The sequence below is a fragment of the Salmo trutta genome, chromosome 36, assembly GCF_901001165.1.
Source record: "Salmo trutta chromosome 36, fSalTru1.1, whole genome shotgun sequence".
Lineage (NCBI taxonomy): Eukaryota > Metazoa > Chordata > Actinopteri > Salmoniformes > Salmonidae > Salmo > Salmo trutta.
In genome coordinates, this window is record NC_042992.1 from 18,687,097 (window position 1) to 18,708,747 (window position 21,651).

At 42.9% G+C, this 21,651-nt stretch overlaps 1 protein-coding gene across 2 annotated transcripts in view; it reads right to left on the reverse strand.

Moving 5' to 3' along the window:
- LOC115175584 (CUB and sushi domain-containing protein 3) overlaps window positions 1-21,651 on the reverse strand; it is a 670,680-nt gene that overhangs the window by 161,133 nt on the left and 487,896 nt on the right. For both annotated transcript variants that reach the window (XM_029734929.1, XM_029734928.1), the window contains 8 exons: window positions 11,602-11,715; window positions 10,619-10,714; window positions 7,445-7,648; window positions 4,143-4,267; window positions 3,507-3,603; window positions 2,513-2,617; window positions 2,187-2,305; window positions 1,443-1,512 (listed from right to left, as the gene is read on the reverse strand). In XM_029734929.1, coding sequence (XP_029590789.1) covers window positions 1,443-1,512; window positions 2,187-2,305; window positions 2,513-2,617; window positions 3,507-3,603; window positions 4,143-4,267; window positions 7,445-7,648; window positions 10,619-10,714; window positions 11,602-11,715 — 930 coding nt within the window. The remainder of the gene's footprint in view (window positions 1-1,442; window positions 1,513-2,186; window positions 2,306-2,512; window positions 2,618-3,506; window positions 3,604-4,142; window positions 4,268-7,444; window positions 7,649-10,618; window positions 10,715-11,601; window positions 11,716-21,651) is intronic.

Consider the following 21,651-nt stretch of genomic DNA (forward strand, 5'->3'; position numbering starts at 1 on the left):
ATATCATTGAACGTGAATACCGACGAAACATCCATTCTATAACGACATTAATGAATGTCGCTTTGAAAGATCCATACTAACCGAGAGAGAGAGAACGGGACAAAAACTCTCCAACAGGACAAAAACTCTCCAAGGATCCCGACGACACACTGAGCGTAAATATATATTGATTGCAATTGTTCCCGAATGAGTGAGCGTTCATGTACAAAGGATTAGCATATCAATTGTTAATATTAATGAACTCTGTGTGCCTCCTCAGCTGCCCTTTATGACCCTTTGTTTAACAAGCCGCCATGCCTGTTTAGCCCACTAGGGCACATTACTCTACCAATTCTTTGTGACGATAATTACTGTTTGTATGCTTTCTGTGAATTACTTAGTTTAGTAAATAAATGATTTTAAGACAATTGATGTATGGATGATTTTAGTAAAGGCTGGATTCATGCAGATACAACAATTTACAACGTTTGGAATGAGACTGGACGCGAGGTAAAATACACCATTTAAACCAGAAGATAATCGGCCTATACTATAATATATAATGTTATAATATAGGAAAGTTATATTAGGAAAATTATAACTTTGTAATCTGAATATTTTCCTTGGTGCCCCGATCTCCTAGTTAATTACAATTAAACGATTAATCAGTTTAATCGCGTGATAATAATTACAGGGAGTTAATTGATAAACATGTCTTCAGTTTAATGGTGCCCCAAAGACACGACAGGGGTATTGTGTGTAGATTGATGAGGATTTTTATTTATTTAATCAATGTTAGAATAAGGTTGTAACATAACAAAATGTGGAAAAAGTCAAGGTGTCTGAATACTTTCCGAATGCACTGTGCGTGTTCCTGAGAGTCTTATCTTTCAGTGATGGAGTCATAATATTTTGTAGCTTAAACCATTCAAAAGATAGAGCCACATTTGTAGGAAGAAAACAGAAACCACTCTGCTTATTACAACCACATATAGCGGCTACCGGAGGTTACTGACATAACCCCTGTTCTATGAACGACCCCATTTTCAGCTTCTCTCATGACCACTAGTTTGGAAAACTCTGCTCTATACAATCCTAATTGACAGTCACACCTTTACGTCACAGAGTAAAGGAACTCTATTCTATTTTCTACTAGATGTTTAGACATACAGATGTAGGATCATAATTTGAGTCAGTTTTCTACAGCAGGAAAATAATCCTGCAGCAACAGGAAATGTGAATTATTATGTGGGCTATAATTAATGGACATTTTTGTAGGGGTTGATACATTTTTTGTTTTGTGCTAATAAAGTCTGAAATTAATTTCAAAGTGGAAATGACAAACTTTATAAGCCTTTTTAAATACACTACAAGTTTGTTTGTATTTCCTGCTCAGCAACAAAAGAGTGATCAAATTAAGATCCTACATCTGTACTAATGTCACAGTAAGGTTATCGACATACCAAGACACAGTGGGACTGGGTAGTTCCATCTCCGGACTGGTCCTGGCATACAGGTTATATGGGCGTTCCCCTGGTGAAGAAAATGCATGTAAGAGATAATCAATGAGGGGCTATGCCTTCTCTGGAAAATAATGAACGAAGTTCCACAACGCACTAGCAGAGTGGAAATAACCTTCCATGGAGTTGCATTATTTTCCAGAGACCGCACCCCGAGTTGATTATCCCTTTTATACCATGGCTGTAATTTAACACAATTCCACAAAAAAATGTATTCATTTGCAGGTAGAAATGTGTTCAACATCAAGCTAGCTAGTTTACTAGATAGCAACAGTAGTTGCCTTGGTAACCAAACAAACAGACTTGCTAGTTTAGCTAACCAAACATCAGCCTAGCTTGCTATTATGAAAATCCAATTATGTCAGTGCCAATAATGTTTTCAATTCGACTTTTGCTTTCAAAAGCAGCTCAAACATAGAACATATAGGAACTATATCCATTGAATTCTACCATACAAATATACTGTGCGTTATAGGGAAATAATGAATGCTCTAGAATGCCCTTCAATTTGAAGTCAATCTGAAACAAGTATTGAAGAAGGCTATGGTATGCCTTATTCATAGATGCTTTAAAACAGTAGAACACTGAGAAAAACGTTCAAATAACCTACTAAGATGAACAGACGGAGAGAATAGATGAAATCGATCCAGATAGAGAAGAATAGAGATGGAAAGAATTGCCTCTTACCTGCAGAGAGTAGCCTTGTTCACATTGAAACAGCACCACGTCTCCAACCATGTAGCGCTCTCCAACCTTGATGCCATAGTTGGGGGTCTGTGGCTCTGGACAGGACTCCAGACCTATGGCTGAGGAGAGAGGGAAAGAGAAAATATGACTTGTTGTCACAGTTTTACACACACACACACACACACACACACACACACACACACACACACACACACACACACACACACACACACACACACACACACACACACACACACACACACACACACACACACACACACACACACACACACACACACAATAAAGCCATCTACTGACAGACATACCTGTGTACTCCAGGTGGAAGCCTGCAGCAGACACACTGATGTCTGAACTGAAACTCAGGTATAGGTTGTTGGACGTGCTGTTGAGCAACTGGGGGATGGTGGTGCCTTGAAAGAGAGAGAGAACGAGAGTGAGACAAGATGTTATAAAGTAACTCTTTAAAGGTTCACTTCACCCTTACTGGTTGTTGTCCTGCCATAAATACTATTGTACACATCCCATTGTTCCAACCTCCAGCAGCTTCCTATAGATTGTATAGGTGATGAGGCAGGTCAGATCTGTATGGACCAGCTCACAGCTCCACATTGTGGAGTAGCCCTGTCCTTCAGGCCTCAGCATGGGACTCTTATACCCAGTTGAACTTCCACATTACTGTCCACCCCCACGTCCTCTTCCCGCTCTCCACCCCAAAGATTCGGCATTGACCCGTTGGGCCTCGGTGACAGACCGGCCAACAAGGCCGGAGCGTGGCTGATGCTGGGTCCCTATCGATGTGCTCACCAGCCATGGTATTATTGTCTACAGAAATCAGCGGGAGGGAGCTCCCTTGACAGGCCTGGCAGGAATTGATATGTAGTACACAGTCAGGGAGGGACACATTGAACCACATGTGTTCCGACTGGTAGAATTATGTGATCACGATCGTGGACGCAAGAAGGTGTATCTCTCGAGGGAAAACAACTTGTTTTTTACAGTAAATTATTATAATGATCTCGGAAAGGGATTTTCGTTTTATGAGATACATTTTGTGTTATGAGATTGTGGTCATGGACGCAGGAAGGTGTTTGTCTTGAGGGAAAACAACTTATTTTTCACAGTAAATTATTATAAGGATCTCAGAAAGGGACATTCTTGTCATAGAATATAGCTAGCTGGAACTCTAATTGATGGCCAAATCAGGATGACATAAACAGATATCATAACACATTTGTGATGCTAAATAAATGAAGGCACCAGAAGTGTTTTTTACATTTTTATACAGGATCTGTAGATTACCTGAGTAGCTGCCCAGTCTAGGAGCGTGGTTGTCACCTCCATCATAGAAGTCCAGAGAGTCCCAGTTGTGTTCGGAAGCAAAGCTCACCACCTGGATCTGAGGAGTTCGGAGTCAGACCCTTTTCACACTACCTCACCAACCTGACCCGAACTGAGCTAACTCACTAATGCCTGATTTATACTATATCCCAAACAGTACTTTACTGTCTTGCATATTATCTTTTCACATTATCCTTTCCAACACTGTTCCAGCCACTATGGCGGATGCGTAAGCAGGCCACCACAGTACAGCTCGATTCGGCTTGGCTCAGTAGTGTTAAAAGGGTATCAGCCAGAGCAAGAACACTCCCATACAGAAACACAGATACACTTTGTCGTCACTTAATTTAAAAAACACATTGAAAACGTACTGTAGATAATATTCAATGGAAAGAGATAGGGGCGAGAATTGAGGTTCAAAACACAAAGCACTCTTACTGGCTACATTAAACATTTACCCTTTAAATAATTAATAAGCTATTAAGCATTCCCTTTATTAAAAGTTGTAACTTCTCATACTGCATGGCGATATTGTTAAATCTCAAACATCTATATTGGTCCATGGGACTTCAAACAGAACAGAAGAGGCCCTCTTACTTGGATTCCAGCGCCCTCGGGCACCGAAACCTTCCAGACGCAGTTCTGATTGTTGTCATAGGGCTCAGGGTAACCCGGGGACAGGATGGTCCCCCTGCGTGCCGTCAGGGTCCCTCCACACGGCACTGAGGGGACAAAGTCAAAACACAGAGGGATGTATGTTAGTACACCGTACAAGTGCCTGTGCTAAAATACAGTACGTCCCATACATTAGCACAAACACATCAGACATTCAAGGAAAACGACATGCTACATCAGACATCAAACTACATGCTAGCTAGCATGTATGTCCTAATATGTCCACCATATACGTGGGTCTGTGCTTTGATGGACGCACTGCGGGCTTTTAAATAGACACCTCACTGAGATACAGATATCATGATGTACCTAGTACAACCAGCTGGCTGTGCTGTGCCTAATGGAGCTAGGCGTGTCTTCTCCTAGACTGTGTTAAATACATGAAACTGAAGGACATCCTAGATGAGCACTGCTAGTCTGTTACACTTTCTGAATAGGGGCCCTGGTTACCTCACTACAGACAGAGATATCACTATAGATGTCTGACTTATAGTGAAGATTCAGTGAGCCCTCAGTCAATAGAAGATTGTTTGACTAACATAGAGAGAACGCATGTTGGACAAGGAACGGTTAATCAAATCTTCGATAAAGACATTCTTTGCAGTGACAGACAGTGATTGTAGAAAAAGTAGAGGTCTAAAATAATGTAATACCTCGTGTTGACCAATCAGCACAGTTCAAGTTTTGACGGCTATTGTCATAGAGGCATACCTTTTCATTCTTATCGGCCTCATACCTATACACACATCCCATCCCACCATGTGTCCGGTACTGCTTGCTGTGCAGTAGCAGAGAGAACAGTCTATGACTTGGGTGACTGGAGTCCCTGACAATTTTTCTGGCCTTCCTCTGACACCGCCTAGTAATTAGGTCCTGGATGGCAGGAAGCTTGGCCCCAGTGATTTATTGGGCCGTACGCACTACCCTCTGTAGCGCCTTACGGTCAGATGCCGAGCAGTTGCCATACCAGGCGGTGATGCAACCGGTCAGGATGCTCTTGATGGTGCAGCTGTAGATCTTTTTGAGGATCTGGGGACCCATGCCAAATCTTTTCAGTCTCCTGAGGGGGAAAAGGTGTTGTCGTGCCCTCTTCATGACTGTCTTGATGTGTTTGGACCATGATAGTTTGTAGATGATGTGGACACCCAAGGAACCTGAAACTCTCGACCTGCTACACTACAGCCCCGTCGATGTTAATGGGGGCTTGTTTGGCCATCCTTTTCCTGTAATCCACAATCATCTCCTTTGTCTTGCTCACAATGAGGGGGAGGATGTTCCCCCTGTTTGTTGAAGGGCTGCCAAGTATTGTCCTCCGAACTGCGTGAGGAGGGAGAGAAGTGGGAGAGCAGAGCGTTGTCAATAGCACAAGCTGGTATCTAATGCTGCCAGAACAGGTTTTTTATTTCCTGCTCAGATGCTCAGATACGATGGTGATGCTATCTGTGAAGGATAACGCTGTATACTAGAGGTCAGCGCTAAACACTTTGTTTAAACAACTAAGAGCAGGTAGGGCCACACTGATGGCTGTCTAATATTGCAGCAGAAATGTCTGACGGATCCGAGAGACAGCAAGAGAGGGAGGGAAATAGCGAGAGGGGAGAGAGAGAGAGAGAGAGAGAAAGAAAGAAAGAAAGAAAGAAAGAAAGAAAGAAAGAAAGAAAGAAAGAAAGAAAGAAAGAAAGAGGGCAATGAGCGAAAGAGAGCAAAGTCCAATATATCTGTGTCAGGCGCTTAAATTATTCAACAAATTCACTTCAGAGCAATTTCAACTCATCCATATTTTACAGATGATATATAAAATGCAGCCATAGTGCTAAGATAATCACAGAGAAAATCCTATGGACCGTATCCTTCCCACTGGAAAACAGGAGTGAAAAACAGAAACACTAAAAAACTAAAAAGACTAGTTCTACATCAGGCCAAAAAGGCAGCATGGAGAGAGCAATTCATTTGCAAATATGGCCCTGTCAATTTTGCACTCCCTAATGCATTGATAGAGGCTCTTCACCTCCAGATAGCTAGATAGAAGCCTTTCACTGCCACATAACTAGACAGAGGCCATTCATTCAAAGACAGCTAGATAGAGGCCATTTATATATGAACAGAAAAAGCAGACAACAGCTGAGGTCAAATCCTGTTTATGAACTACTGTATCTCTGTGTCACCCTTCTTTGCTTTGGAGCAGGGCTGTGGATGGGCTTGACAGGAAAGGACACCATGTCATTCTGTCTCTGCCATTGAGGAACAGGGAGCTAACACAGATCAAAATGTAATCTACAACTCTCCCATCAGACAGGCACACACTCTGCCTACTGTAGCCCACCAAGTACACAAAAAAAGCCTAGAAAAAATCCCTGCCTTAAAAGTAGTGTGATAAGAATGTCGATCTGGCTCAAAAACAGAACCTTGAATATTGGTGTGTGGTCTGCGAAAAAGAGGATGCAGGAAAAAGGCTAAACTTACTTGAAGAGAAAAAAGGGAGTCTTTAAAATATCCTTCAAATGTAATCCAATTGACAAATAGAAATGATTGGAACCAAGATTTTAAAAAGAACTGATATTGGCACAAGATGGAGGGAGGGTTGGAACATATAACTAACACAATTACAGTTAACCAACATTTACGCTTAATTCAGTATAAACTAATGTGTAGAATTTATTATATATGAGACAAAATTCACAAATTCTACAGCACAACGGTAGAGTCATGTCTTAAGTGTAAAACTAACAATGACTCAATAATTCATGCCTTCTGGGAGTGCTATAAAGTCAAAAGGTTATGGGCGGAGTTACAAAGTTTGCTGTTTTTACAATAATAGATTGCAGTTCTATTGATAGTCAAAATATGTAAGAAACAGGCCGGAGCCAATCTCTCTCTCTCACACTCTCTCTCTCTTCTCTTCTTGCTCAACCCTTTGTCTCTATCCTCTCTCGTCTCCTCACCACACTCTTTAGACCTGGCTGAATGCACAGCCAAGAGGAAACATTCTGTTCAGAGTGGTAAGGAAGACCCTCTGAGCGACCCTCGCAGCCAAAACCCCAGTCTGCTTTTGTGTGCACACTGACGCTCCCACGATAATGACTTTGCCTCACTTAAGAGGCGGCCCGTGACGATTGGCATGTTGACAAAGCTTGTTAGCGGTAGAACAATCAGGGGTGTTTCTCACACACGGTAGCTAATCACCGTAGCCGGCAATTGGCTTGGGCTTGGTCAATCATACTGACCAACACAAGTGGGTAGCGAGTCATTCCATTGGGCCAGGGTGTCGGGGACGGTCTCACAGCGGATGGCGGTGGAACCGTGCAGGATGTATCCAGGGTTACACTCAAACAGGACCGAGGCACCCATGGCGAAGTCGTTGCCGATCCGTTTGCCGAAGCGAGGCTCAGGGACTGAACTGCACTGGGTGGCACTGGTCCTTGGGACAGCTGTGGATAGGATAGGAGGTGTCAGTAAAGCAATAGAAGAAGAAGCAGGAGCAGGGGGAGAAAAACTTCAAATTAGATATATCCAATCTCTCACCACAGACTTTCAGCTAGCTGGCTAGCTAGCTAACGTGACATTTGATAATGGGTTCTGAGGTAAGATATAACATCAATGCAAAACCACGTCTGAGACAGACCAGCACCATGGTGTTCTTAGGCTTTGTAAGAGCAGAGGAGAGCGTGTGTCTGTTACCTTCATCATCCGCCCCTGAGCGCTCAGAAAAACTATTACACACTTGAATACTGCAGGCAGGGTTATCACATAAACAAGAACCATCTGACTGAATCTGTCATTTATGTAAAAGTCTGGTGGTGTTCTATTTAAACAGAAAATTAAAATTGGGATTAAATGTTGAGAAGTGCAATAACTGAGCTATTGAGTGGGATTTAAGTCAGCAGGCCTAGCTCGCAATTGCAAGAACAAATGAATGAGTCCAAAAATGAAGGAGGAAGGAAGGGAGGCAGGGAGACAGAGAGGCAGGGACGCAGAGAGGCAGGGAGGGAGGCAGGGAGTTGTTGGGATCCGTCCAGGAGTTAGGCTTAGCATGTGTCAGGGGGGAATGAGACTTCTACACTGGAGGATGCTGCTGCTAGATGGGACACTATTCCCTATATATTGCACTACTTTTGACCAAGGCCCATAGAGCTCTGTTCAAAAGTAGTGCTCTATGTAGGGAATAGAGTGCCATCTGCCACGCAAAATTACTCTGAAGAGATTTCAAGGAGGGGAAATGTGGAATGTGTACAATTTGCGAAAGTTCTAAGAAGCTTGATCATTCTAAGCTTTTTGGGGATATGTGAAGCATCTTGCTGAGCAGGACACCTCTGTGCCTGTGATAGTGCTGAACAGACAGGTTTTGGAGCCAGGCAACGTCATCAACAGATAGCTAGCTGACAGAAAAATTGAAATGTACCCCTCCTGCTTCTGCACACTACTGATGACTGTATGTACTCTATGGAAGTATGTGACGTTCTAAATGTCAGGCATCTAAAAATAATTTTAATTTACAGACCCGCATTACTCTTGAGAGCATTCTTTAAGAACATATCAATAAAGCTCAATTTATTTCACTCCCTGTCAGAGTCACACATTTCAATATTTATTACACGTGGAGGTACTGTATTCAAAGGATCCTAATGTTTATACAGCCATTTCGAACACATAGTGACAGTGGAGTGTAGGCAATCCTTACATGCACAGCTAAACTCAATCCATGCCTCTGGCTTGGCTGGGGTTGGATGAAAGCGACTTGCTGATTCATTAGAATAATGTCATGACAGAGCTAAAATACCCAATATTGGAAGACAGAAAGGGCTTAGTTTTGTATGTATGTTGCCAAAATTAGTACAGCCTCAGAGTCATAAGGATGTCCTAATATGGACACTGTACTTATGAATAATTCAGTATAATCTATGAAAGAAACTTTTTCAGGACCCTGTCTTTCAAAGATAATTCGTAAAAATATAAATAACTTCACAGATCATCATTGTAAAGGGTTTAAACACTGTTTCCCATGCTTGTTCAATGAACCATAAACAATTAATGAACATGCACCTGTGGAACGGTCGTTAAGACACTAGCAGCTTACAGACGGTAGGCAATTAAGGTCACAGTTATGAAAACTTAGGTCACTAAAGATGTCTTTCTACTGACTCTGAAAAACACCAAAAGAAAGATGCCCAGGGTCCCTGCTCATCTGTGTGAATGTGCCTTAGGCATGCTGCAAGGATGCATGAGGACTGCAGGTGTGGCCAGGGCAATAAATTGCAATGTCCATACTGTGAGATGCCTAAGACAGCGCTACAGGGAGACAGGACGGACAGCTGATCGTCCTCACAGTGGCAGACCACGTGTAACAACACCTGCACAGGATCGGTACATCCGAACATCACACCTGCGGGACAGGTACATGAAGGCAACAACAACTACCCGAGTTATACCAGGAACGCACAATCCCTCCATCAGTGCTCAGACTGTCCGCAACAGGCTGAGAGAGGTTGGACTGAGGGCTTGTAGGCCTGTTGTAAGGCAGGTCCTCACCAGACATCACTGGCAACAATGTCGCCTATGGGCACAAACCCACTGTCGCTGGACCAGACAGGACTGGCAAAAAGTGCTCTTCACTGACGAGTCGTGGTTTTGTCTCACCAGGGGTGATGGTCGGATTCGCGTTTATCGTCGAAGGAATGAGCGTTACACTGAGGCCTGTACTCTGGAGCAGGATCGATTTGGAGGTGGAGGGTCCATCATGGTCTGGGGCAGTGTGTCACAGCATCCTCGGACTGAGCTTGTTGTCATTGCAGGCAATCTCAAACCTGTGCGTTACAGGGAAGACATCCTCCTCCCTCATGTGGTACCCTTCCTGCAGGCTCATCCTAACATGACCCTCCAGCATGACAATGCCACCAGCCATACTGCTCGTTCTGTGCGTGATTTCCTGCAAGACAGGAATGTCAGTGTTCTGCCATGGCCAGCGAAGAGACCGGATCTCAATCCCATTGAGCACGTCTGGGACCTGTTGGATTGGAGGGTGAGGGCTAGAGCCATTCCCCCCAGAAATGTCTGGGAACTTGCAGGTGCCTTGGTGGAAGAGTGGGGTAAAATCCCACAACAAGAACTGGCAAATCTGGTGCAGTCCATGAGGAGGAGATGCACTGCAGTACTTAATGCAGCTGGTGGCCACACCAGATACTGACTGTTACTTTTTTATTTTGACCCCCCTTTTGTTCAGGGACACATTATTCCATTTCTGGTAGTCACATGTCTGTGGAACTTGTTCAGTTTATGTCTCAGTTGTTGAATCTTGTTATGTTCATACAAATATTTACACATGTTAAGTTTGCTGAAAATAAACGCAGTTGACAGTGAGTGGACGTTTATTTTTTTGCTGAGTTTATCTATGGAAGACCAACCTTGGTAGACAAAGTGAAAGCCCTTAGCAGTCTCCGGGCCGACCGTGGTGAACTTTATGGTTATCTGGTTGCCCGTGCTCAAGGGTAGAGACTCTCCTGAAGAAAGAAAAAAAATGACGGATTTCAATGATCAATCAAACACAACTTACAACTCCACCGCACACAAAGATTTCACAGGATGAAAGGTTATTCTTCTGATTGACGTGTAGGTTGGCTGTCCAACAACTGATGATCCGACCTAGTTAAAGATACATGTATCAGAGTCCATTGGATTAATCAATCATGTTGATCTCTGATCTGGCGTTGTTTAACTCTGATGCCTGTCGTGCTGAACTAATCAGCTGTTAGTTCAATGTTATACTTGAACAGAACATTAAGAGGCAACAAGGGATTCATGCTTTGATAGAAGGCCTTATTGATTGCCAACGGACCCCTTTCATTCCACCTCGTTGTCTTCTTCTTCTTCTTCTTCACAGTCTCCCTGGCACTTTGGTGGTCTTATCCCTGATAGCCACGGGGGAAATGTACAGCCTTGTATCAGCATTTACCTCTTTGTTAAGAGCATATCATAAGGTGCTGCTGATTACATGGTACAGACCATGTCATTTTCCCTCCGTCATATACACACACAAGCAAGCAAGCACGTACGTACACACATGCACACACACACACCAACGCACACGCGCACGGCTCAATAGCTCAGCATAACTGAGGGTATGGACCCAAGGGGAACAGATGCTTTGCTGATAAATACTTTGTATGGAGACTAAAGTGATACTGAATAAACGGGTCCAATATGTGACTAATGTATGGCTCTTGGGATGTGGCTTTAAAGCCTTTTTGTACAATAACCCAGCCCAGAACCCCGAACAGCAAGCACAGTGACAAAAAGGAAAATCTCCAGAACAATGTTCAGTGCCGCTTTTACTGATGTGTCTGTCGTTGTGTTGTGTTGTGTTGTGTTGTGTTGCTGTTTGTATTACCAGAGTGGGAGCCAGAGAGAGAAGACAGGAGTGGAGACTGCTGCGTAGGCCCATCATAAATGTCCACAACGTCATTGAGTGATGTCTGGAACAAGACAAATTGCCCAAACAGCACTAAAAGAGAGAAAGAGAGAAAAGAGAAAGAAGTCTTTAACTAATTAAAATACTAACAAAAAAGCTAGCACCATTGTGTTAACACAATTCATCATTTCACACCAAGCTATCAAAATAGAAACGAGACCGTTACTAGTTGTCACAGGTGTACTGGCGGTTTAGAAATTGCATGAGAGCTAAATTGTGACATCTATTTTAAGCGTAGCCTCAGTGGATGGTAGGTACTAAAGCACGGCAAAATAGATCACAATGTGTCATTATACAATTACTGTTTTGTCAACTGCTCCTCCTCTCTTTGGCAATGAGCATATTGAGCTGCTTTAAAAAATAAAAATGACATTGTGCTAATAACATCACAAAAGTACATCATTATTCTTCATTACAATAGCAGTGGGCGTAAAACTGTGGCAGGGACTCCCCAAGGTAACAGCACTGTATGTTTATTTAAATCTTTTAATTGGAAACCTCTCGGAGAGTCTCTTAGTGTTCTGAGCAAAGCCGCAAAACACTGGTGCACACTGTGGGCTTCCTCTCAACTGTACACAGTAACACAGAAATATCTTTATTTACCCTCCCTAACCGCTTTGATGGCGTCATTGTGAAGGCAGAAAAACTCTTTACCCAGCCAAGTCATTAGCATAACAAAACTCTACTGTACTTGCCCTAAATTGTTACGAAATGACAATTTGCAATTTGATGCTGAGACTACTTGTTCTCGGGAGGAACAGTATGTTGTAAGTCACTTAGTTGCTGATTTCTCTAACTTTACGTTCCCCCTGACCCAAATTCTCTTTGGTTTCCAAGAAGTAAGCCCAATGATGGATGCCCAGTCAGGGTTGGACATTTCCAGTAACTTTTGATTTTGAAATGAGGAGATCCAAATCACATGTGTAATCACTTAATATATGAGATTAGGGTGAACACTTACGACACTCACTTGCACCATCTTGCCCTACTAACTGTCTATTAGGAGGTAAGTTAATGATTTTACTGCCGTGAGCTAAATCAGGGTCACACAGAGGGTTTCTTGGTATTCTTAAATAAAGTGTACACCTCACACACATGCTTATGGTCTTAAAAAAAGAAGACACTTCTACCATGTCAGATATAGAGTTGAAATGTATTACATTTTGAGTTTGCATTCCAATATTACACTTTATATACATCACAGAAGACTGAAATATAACACAACTGTTTGACATAGAAACACTGGATTTTAAGCAAAAAATAAAAAAATTAAGTGGTATTAATTCATTATTAATTATCGGCCCCTTGAGGCCGATTTGGTCTTTTGACTGCAGGAAAGGGCTACAGATGCTAATGAATCTACAGTATCTATGCATCTACATAATAGTATGCTTATAGGACTGCTATGTTGTGATTAAGCCCAAAGCTTCTTTGGTTAGTGATGCACAAGGGATGGGTCATTGCCCCCCATGGCCATCCCAATATCAAATATACTGTATGGAGGTCATACATACATCTTGCCTGAATCCCTTTGATATCTTGCTTTGATTAAATGGTATCTTTACACTAACAGTCACCCTGTGAAACAGATTCGGGGACCGTAAATATCATGCGTCTGAAAGTAGGAGGGCTGATTAAGGATCCGTTTTGCCTTTTAGATCACAATGAATAACATGGCATGGAAGGGGGGGGGGGGGGGGCTGACCCTAGATCAGCACTCCTACTGAGACGCTTGATACATACAACCCTTGTCTAATACTATATACAGTTGCTTTTGAATTGCAACAATCCATATTTTAACCAGAAAAGTATTACAGATTTGATTCTGTATTTAAACAGAAACGTAGAAATGATAAGATTTGCCAGGATGTTTTACCCAAGTTAAGAGTAGTGCCTTTGAGTTGTATGCCTAAGTAGACAAGATGAGTGTGTGCTCGACTCCTCGTGCATACATTCAGTACAGGACAGGGAAAACACACACACGCGCAATTGGGCATGTACAAACAAGGCCATTATTGATGGGCCTTTATTCATGGTATGCTGAAGAGCCCAACTGCACAGAGGCTACATTCCAAATATCACCTTCAATAACACAAGATGAGAGAAATGCTAACTATCACTGCAACACGTCTGTATCGCCTGAATGCACAATAAGAAACATAGGACAATAGTTTTGGTTAGGGAAGAGCATATATCATTTTAACGTAGGCATAATAGCCTACGATCCAGTTTTAATGGCGTTGTGTTTGTTGAGTGTGGGTTTATAGTGTGGGGAGAAGTCCAACAGCTTTGTGTTAAAATGTCAGTATTTGTAGCAGTCGTGGTATTGTACTACTGTACACACACAGACCTCCCTCCCCAAACGCCATACCACTGGCAACCTCAGCCTCCCCACTCCAACTGGGCCCAAGTCAGGGGAAAAAGCTCAAACCTTCCCCAGAGAATGTGCTTTGTTGAACGGAACAGAGAGAACAGAGAGCCCATGGTCCATTTACAGAGTACTGTGTCTGGGAGGGAGGCCGGGAGACTGACTTTATCTGCAGCAGACACGTACTGTAGAGCGGTATAGCTTTATGTGTTGGAACTATGCATGTATTTGGAGAGTATTGTCCCAGATGCGAATTCAATAAATACCCAATATTTAACTGAAAATTCCTCTCGTAACGGCTTTGATATCAAAGCTCACTCTAATGTCTTGCAATGTAAGAAGAACATTTGCTGCCAATACCAAATAGACTAAAACAACTGCACGCCATGGAACCAGAGAAGACCTGAGTACCAGTTTGGCAACAGCTCACCCTATGGTTTGTGCCATCCTTCAGATTTCAGACCCATTCCTCCTAAAAGGAAAGCAGGCCAACTTTCTCATCTGTGTTAGCTCTTGCCATTATTACTTATTTTAGTCAAGCTTACGTATCAGCATATTGGCCTTCGTCAGAGCCTTTGTGACCCATTCCTCATATGAATAGGCTTCAGTGTGTACTCTAGGTAAGGATACCAGTCTTTCAGGGATATATTTCATCAGCTGAAACAATATCAAAGAAAACTCCCTGCCACTTTTATTGGTAAACAGCTGAGGGATTGGGCTTGAGAAATGTAACCACCTTCAAATTCATAGACAGGGCTATTGATAAAAAGACTGACCGTCCATGATATCAAAACCATGTTTTGAGGCTGTACAGTGCTTGTTTACGGTTACTTTGTTTACAAACAGTGGGGTAAAACAAGCTTATATCTTGGGTTCTGAACTAAACTCAAGAATCAATGGGTACATGTCAAAAATGTGTAAGTCTGACAATGGATGTAGCAACTGCCTCAAAAAAGAGTTCACATGAAAACTCTTACAGACAGAACACGCACACGCTGAGCTGTACCACTCAAAGTCATGTTCATAGATATTTCGCTACAAAGCCAACTGCCTGACAAGCAGAGGCAAGCTCCTCGTTTCACAAGCAGCTAGGGTGAACCCTGTCTTCCAGCCATGCGCTCTCTCACACACGCACGCACACACGCACACACACACACGGACACACACAGCACTTCCAGAGCTAAGTGCTCCAGCGCAGTGCCCACAAGCAGAGGCTGCGTCCCAAACGGCACCCTATTCCCTAAGTATTGCACTCATTTTGAAGAACCCATAGGGCTAGTAGTAGGAGTAGGGTGTCATTTGGGACATAGCCTTAAACACCTAGCTCTTAACACCTAGCTCAGCACTATTTCAGGAAGTAGTTTCAACAAACAGACCTCCGCCACACGAGATTGCCCTTTACCAAACGCGTCTCGCTCACTTAACATGTTCTGACAGATGCTTCCGAGGTTATATGGAAATGAAACCGATGATTAATTCAGATTCCCTTTTCCACCCTTTTTCTTAGGCGCTAAGATACCCCTCTAAAATAAAAGACCTTGCAGTTGCCGTTTTTTTTCTGGTTCGTTGTCTCCCCTGATGGTGCCTTGGTTGGAACAGATTTCCATTTCATCTGTTCTTTAAGGTACAGAGGGAGAGAGGGAGAGAGAGAAAAAGATGGAGACTTTTCTGAGATGAATGAGGACCTATAGCTGACGTTATCATGCTCAACAGCAGTGTCTACCACCACCAACGTGTTCACACACGCACGTACGCGCACACTCACATACACACAAACACAGCCAAGGTACAGTCATGGAAATACCGAACAGAAGTGTTAAGGGCAGGCACAATACCCCATTGTACAAAGCATACAATTACCATCTGTAAGATGCAAAGCGTAAACATATGACTCAAGGTCGGACCGAAGCGCATCTTCTTTGGCTGAATTAATTATATTCAAATGCTATAACTTTCCCAGCTTTCCCAGGTACAATGTTGAATATTAAATGTTGACACTGAAATAATGTGTGCAATAGCATCATGGCTTTCATTTAAAACCCTTTCAACCTCTAAAGTGCAAACTAAACACAATTAATGGTGGGAGACATGAGAAAATGTCCTTTGTGCCAAAAGCTCCCAATCCAAGCATAAAACAGGGAATACATACAGTATTACTGCAATATAAATGCCTTGGATTAATGCGATTCACTCTTCAATAACCTTGCAGCAGAAGGGAAGCTCTCTGAATGTCACACTGGACTAGAATCTCAGTCTGCAGTATTCATGAAATCAGTGGAAAAGGGCCAATAATAATCAGGCGAGGGGCTGGGATCTTGAAAATGTCTAATATTCAAAGGAATTCATTATCTGGGACCTGCGTCCGTGGGATAAGGAGCTAGAGGACAAAGGGTAATCACCCCAGCGTTGGTCCATGCTGCCATTGGGTGGCCTGCTGGTGTTCTGACTGTACAGCTAGATAGAGCTTCTGTACACACACACAGGGCTGTGGTACATCTACCCCCCTCGCCAACCCAGCATAGTCAGGACACACACACGCACGCACCCACACATGCACACACGCACATGCACATACACACGCTCACACACACACACAAACGCACAGGCACACAAACACGCACACAAACTACCGGCGCCCCAACGTGGTAGATATACATTACCAACAAGATCTCATCGTTTCCCTTTGAAATTCCACGTATTATGGATGAATGTCTATTTTGATGCATTCATTCGGAATGGTTACTGGGTTAAAACAGAAACAACTCAAAGGTTAACAGTTTAGGTCTTTAATTCCGAGTGGTTAAGGTTAGGGCTATGGTTTGGGGAAGGCTTAAAACAGAATAATGAAAAACGTATCATCAGGTATTTTCACGGCTTGCTAGAGCACTGTGAACTGCAGTGGTACAGTGTTCTAAGCAGGGTGCTCTGGCTCCAGTTATCACGAGTTTGCGGCCAGTGGTGCATAATCGCAAAAACTACACATTTGTGAGCGCCGAGAAAGGCATATATCAATATTCTGGGGACCTTTTCAAACATCTGAAATCAAAGTCTATTTCTAGTGATCAGGCTGAGCTATACCCCCTCGTCTAGCAGCATGTTTTCCCAGTCAGGACTCAGTCAGTCAGGTCTCATGAAGGCCCTACTGAGCCCTCTAACCAGATGTCTATGGAGAGTCAAGCCACAGGGATAAAAAGGATGGTGATGGAGAGACAAATAGCACCCATTTGGGATGCAACCTAGCTATTTGCCTCATAGGGTTTCGTTTAGCAGGTGTATCCCTTTCCTGCAGTCAATGACCAAAATCTTTGGCCTCATGGGTTGAATGTTATTAATATTTTTCATAATTTCATAATAAAAAATTACAAAAATCCAGTGTTTCTATGTCAAACAGTTGTGTTATATTTCAGTCTTCTGTAGTGTATATAAAGTGTAATATTGGGATGCAAACTCAAAATGTAATACATTTCTACTCTATATCTGACATGGTAGAGGAGTCTTCTTTTTGTTGATCCCATAACCATGTGTGTGAGGTGTATACTTTTGTTTCAAATAGATTGTTTTAAGAATACCAAGAAATTCTCTGTGTGACCCTGACTTAGCCCACTGCAGTCTAGCCCTTTAACCCTTACCCTAACCCTAATCCTAAACCTAACCCCTGAATTTAAAATAGCCTTTGTCCTCATAGGGACGTGGTAAATGTCCCCACAAGGAAGAATTGTCCTTGTTTTACTATACTTGTGGGGACTATTTTAGAATAGAAGAACCAACCCACTCACACACACACTTACAGACAGACACACACACACACACAGTACATGATCTTTCCATTTCATAATCATCTCTCGCTTTCTCTCTCTCGCTCTCTCTGGCCGGCCTGCTCTGTTTTGAGTGCAGTGTGTGTGTGAAATGTGAGTGGCTGCTGCCCGAACTAGCCCCATTTGAACTCTTTGTTCTCCCACCCCGACATAGATATCAAACACAGAGTCCCATATGAGCCCTGGCTGGAGTGGAGTAATGCTGCGATCCAGGGGCATCAGATCCATGCTCCCCCTGGGCACCCCTCTACCTGGGGCCGGCTGCCACAGGACCTCCCTGGGCTGGAACAGCCCTATCCTGGAGCCAGTGTCAGGCAAGGCCCAGGCCCCGGCCTACACAGCCCATTAATCCTCATTCCCCTTGGTGCCCTCCATGGCTCACAGATAAATCCGTCTCTCTTTGTTGTGAATCAGGACAGCTCAGGGCTTGATGAATTCACAGGGAGAGAAACTTTCTGTCTGTGACACGCGCACATGCACACACACATTGGGTTCTGTCATCTCTCACCACTCCCAGTGTCACCTTGATTCATCTTCTGTTGTTTTTAACTGGTGAACTTAACTTTTTCTCAGACACCCTTGTCTCTTTCTGTTCTGTTCGTCGCTATCCCTCCAAAGGGTATAATTCACAACATGAAACATTGGACATAAAGCGCTCTGTGAGTTTACTGACACTGCACCAAATAGATGCGTACTCCTAATTATTCTAACACTTCTAAAGTATTTTTTCTGTGATGACTAAAATCAGCGTTATCTGGAGACTGTTTGATAATGGTAACACAGGGTGTTTACACCACTCAATGGGGAGCCTACTGTAGATCCAGACCCACTGAGTCCAGGCTGAGACAAAGTGCCACCACTAACAGTTTGTAGATGTATGTAACACTCACACCTTACCATTGACAGCAATATATTTAGATGCATGGTGTTAGTGCAGTGTGATCTGATTCAGTGATCCAGACATCATCGATAGACCATGCCCAGGCATGCTATGTTTTCCATCCTCAATCATTCTTCACAAAATAACATTGTGTCCTAATGCGAGAGACACTATTCCCATTGTTCCATCATGCTGTACCATCAGACATGTACTTTAAGTGGTGGTGAGTGAGTTTGTGTGTTTGCCTGAGAGAGCGAGAAAAGAAAAGGAGATACTGAGAGAGAGAGAGAGATCCCCAATAGAATCCCCATCCTAGAGGGGGAGCTCAACCATTTCCAGGCCCAGGGACATGTAATAGTCTGTGGCAACCCAAATGCCAGAACTGGACAAGAACCTGACACTCTTAGTGGACAAACACCTACCTGGAGGTGATAGCATTCCCTCCCAAATATGCCCCCCCTAGACACAACTATGACAAAACAACCCCCCAAAAAACGGGTCATAACTCCTGCAGCTCTGTCACACATTGGGTCTGTACATAGTCAATGGTAGGTTTCGAGGAGACTCCTATGGTAGGTACACATACAGCTCAGTCCTTGGCAGTAGTACTGTAGATTACTTTATCACTGACCTCAACCCAGAGTCTTTCAGAGTGTTCACTGTCAGCCGACTGACACCTCTATCAGATCACAGCAGAATCATAGTCTACTTGAACAGAGCAATACTCATTCATGAGGCATAAATGCCAAAAGAACTACGTAATATTAAGAAATGCTATAGATGGAAGGAAATTAGTGTAGAAACCTACCAAAAAACATTTAGGGTACAACAAATTCAATCCCTTCTAGACAACTTCCTGGACAAAACATTAGTGAAGGTGTAAACTTGACAGTGGAAAACCTAAACAGTATATTTGACCTCACAGCTTCCCTATCAAATATAAAAATGTCAGGCAGACAACTTAAGAACAACAATGACAAATGGTTTCACGAAGAATGCAAAAACCTTATGAAAGAAATTGAGAAACCTGTCCAACCAAACACCTAGAGACCAAGAAAACCTGCGCCTTCACTATGGTGAATCACTAAAACAATAGAGAAATACACCACTGAAAAGAAGGAACAGCATGTTAAATACCAGCTCAATGTATTTGAAGAATACATAGAATCTAACCACTTCTGGGAAGATTGGAAAACACTAACCAAACAACAACACAAAGAGTTATCTATCCAAAACAGAGATGTATGGATAAACCACTTATCCAATCTGTTAGGCTCTATAACAAAGAACAAACAGAAAAAAACATATACATGATCAAATACAAATATTAGAATCAACTATTAAAGACTACCAGAACCCCACTGGATTATCCAATGACATTGAATTAACTATAGGACAAAATAAAAACCCTCCAACCCAAAAAGGCCTGTGGTGTTGATAGTATCCTAAATTAAATTATAAAGTATACAGAACACAAATTCCAATTTGCTATACTTAAACTTTTTAACATTATCCTCAGCTCTGGCATCTTCCCCAATGTTTGGAACCAAGGACTGATCACCCCAATCTACAAAAGTAGAGACATATTTGACCCCAATAACTACCGTTGTCACACCCTGATCTGTTTCACCTGTCTTTGTGATTGTCTCCACCCCCCTCCATGTGTTGCCCATCTTCCCCATTATCCCCAATGTATTTATACCTGTGTTTTCTGTTTGTCTGTTGCCAGTTTGTCAAGTCAACCAGCGTTTTCATTCTCAGCTCCTGCTTTTCCCAGTCTCTCTTATTCTTGCCCTCCTGGTTTTGACCCATGCCTGTCCTGACTCTGAGCTCGCCTGCCTGACCACTCTGCCTGCCATCCTGTACCTTTGCCCCGCCTCTGGATTGTTGACCTCTGCAAACCCTGACCCTGAGCCTACCTGCCATCCGGTACCTTTGCCCCACCTCTGGATTGATGACCTCTGCAAACCCTGACCCTGAGCCTGCCTGCCATCCGATACCATTGCCCCACCTCTGGTTACTGACCCCTGCCTGCCTTGACCTGTCTATTACCTGCCAGTGTTGGAATATTAAACCATTGTCAATTCGACGTGTCTGCATCTGGGTCTTACCTTGATTCCTGATAATCGTGGGATATGTGTCAACAGCAACCTTGGGAAAATCCTCTGCATTACCATTAACAGCAGACTCATACATTTCCTCAGTGAAAACAATGTACTGAGCAAATGTCAAATTGGCTTTTACCAAATTACCGTACAACAGACCACGTATTCATCCTGCACACTGTAATTTCCAAACAAACAAACAAAAACAAAGGCAAAGTCTTCTCATGTTTTGTTCATTTCAAAACAGCTTTCAACTCAATTTGGCATGAGAATCTGCTATACAAATGAATGGAAAGCGATGTTGGGGGAAAAACATACGACATTACAAAATCCATGTACACAACCAAAATCCATGTACACAACCAATTTGACATACCAATTAAGATCTGACTAAAAATACTTGAATCAGATATAGAACCCATTGCCCTTTATGGTTGTGAAGTCTGGGGTCCGCTCACCAACCCAGAATGAATAAAATGGAACAAACACCAGATTGAGACTCTGCATGCAGAATTCTGCAAAAATATCTCCTGTGTACAACGTAAAACACCAAATAATACATGCAGAGCAGAATTAGGCCGACACCCGCTAATTATCAAAATCCCGAAAATAGTAATTAAATTCTGCAACCACCTAAAATGAAGCAATTCCCAAACCTTCCATAACATAGCCATCACCTACAGAGAGATGAACCTGGAGAAGAGTCCCCTAAGCAAGCTGGTCCTCTGTGGCTCAGTTGGTAGAGCATGGTGTTTGCAACACCAGCATGGTGTGTGCAACGCCAGGGTTGTGGCTTTGATT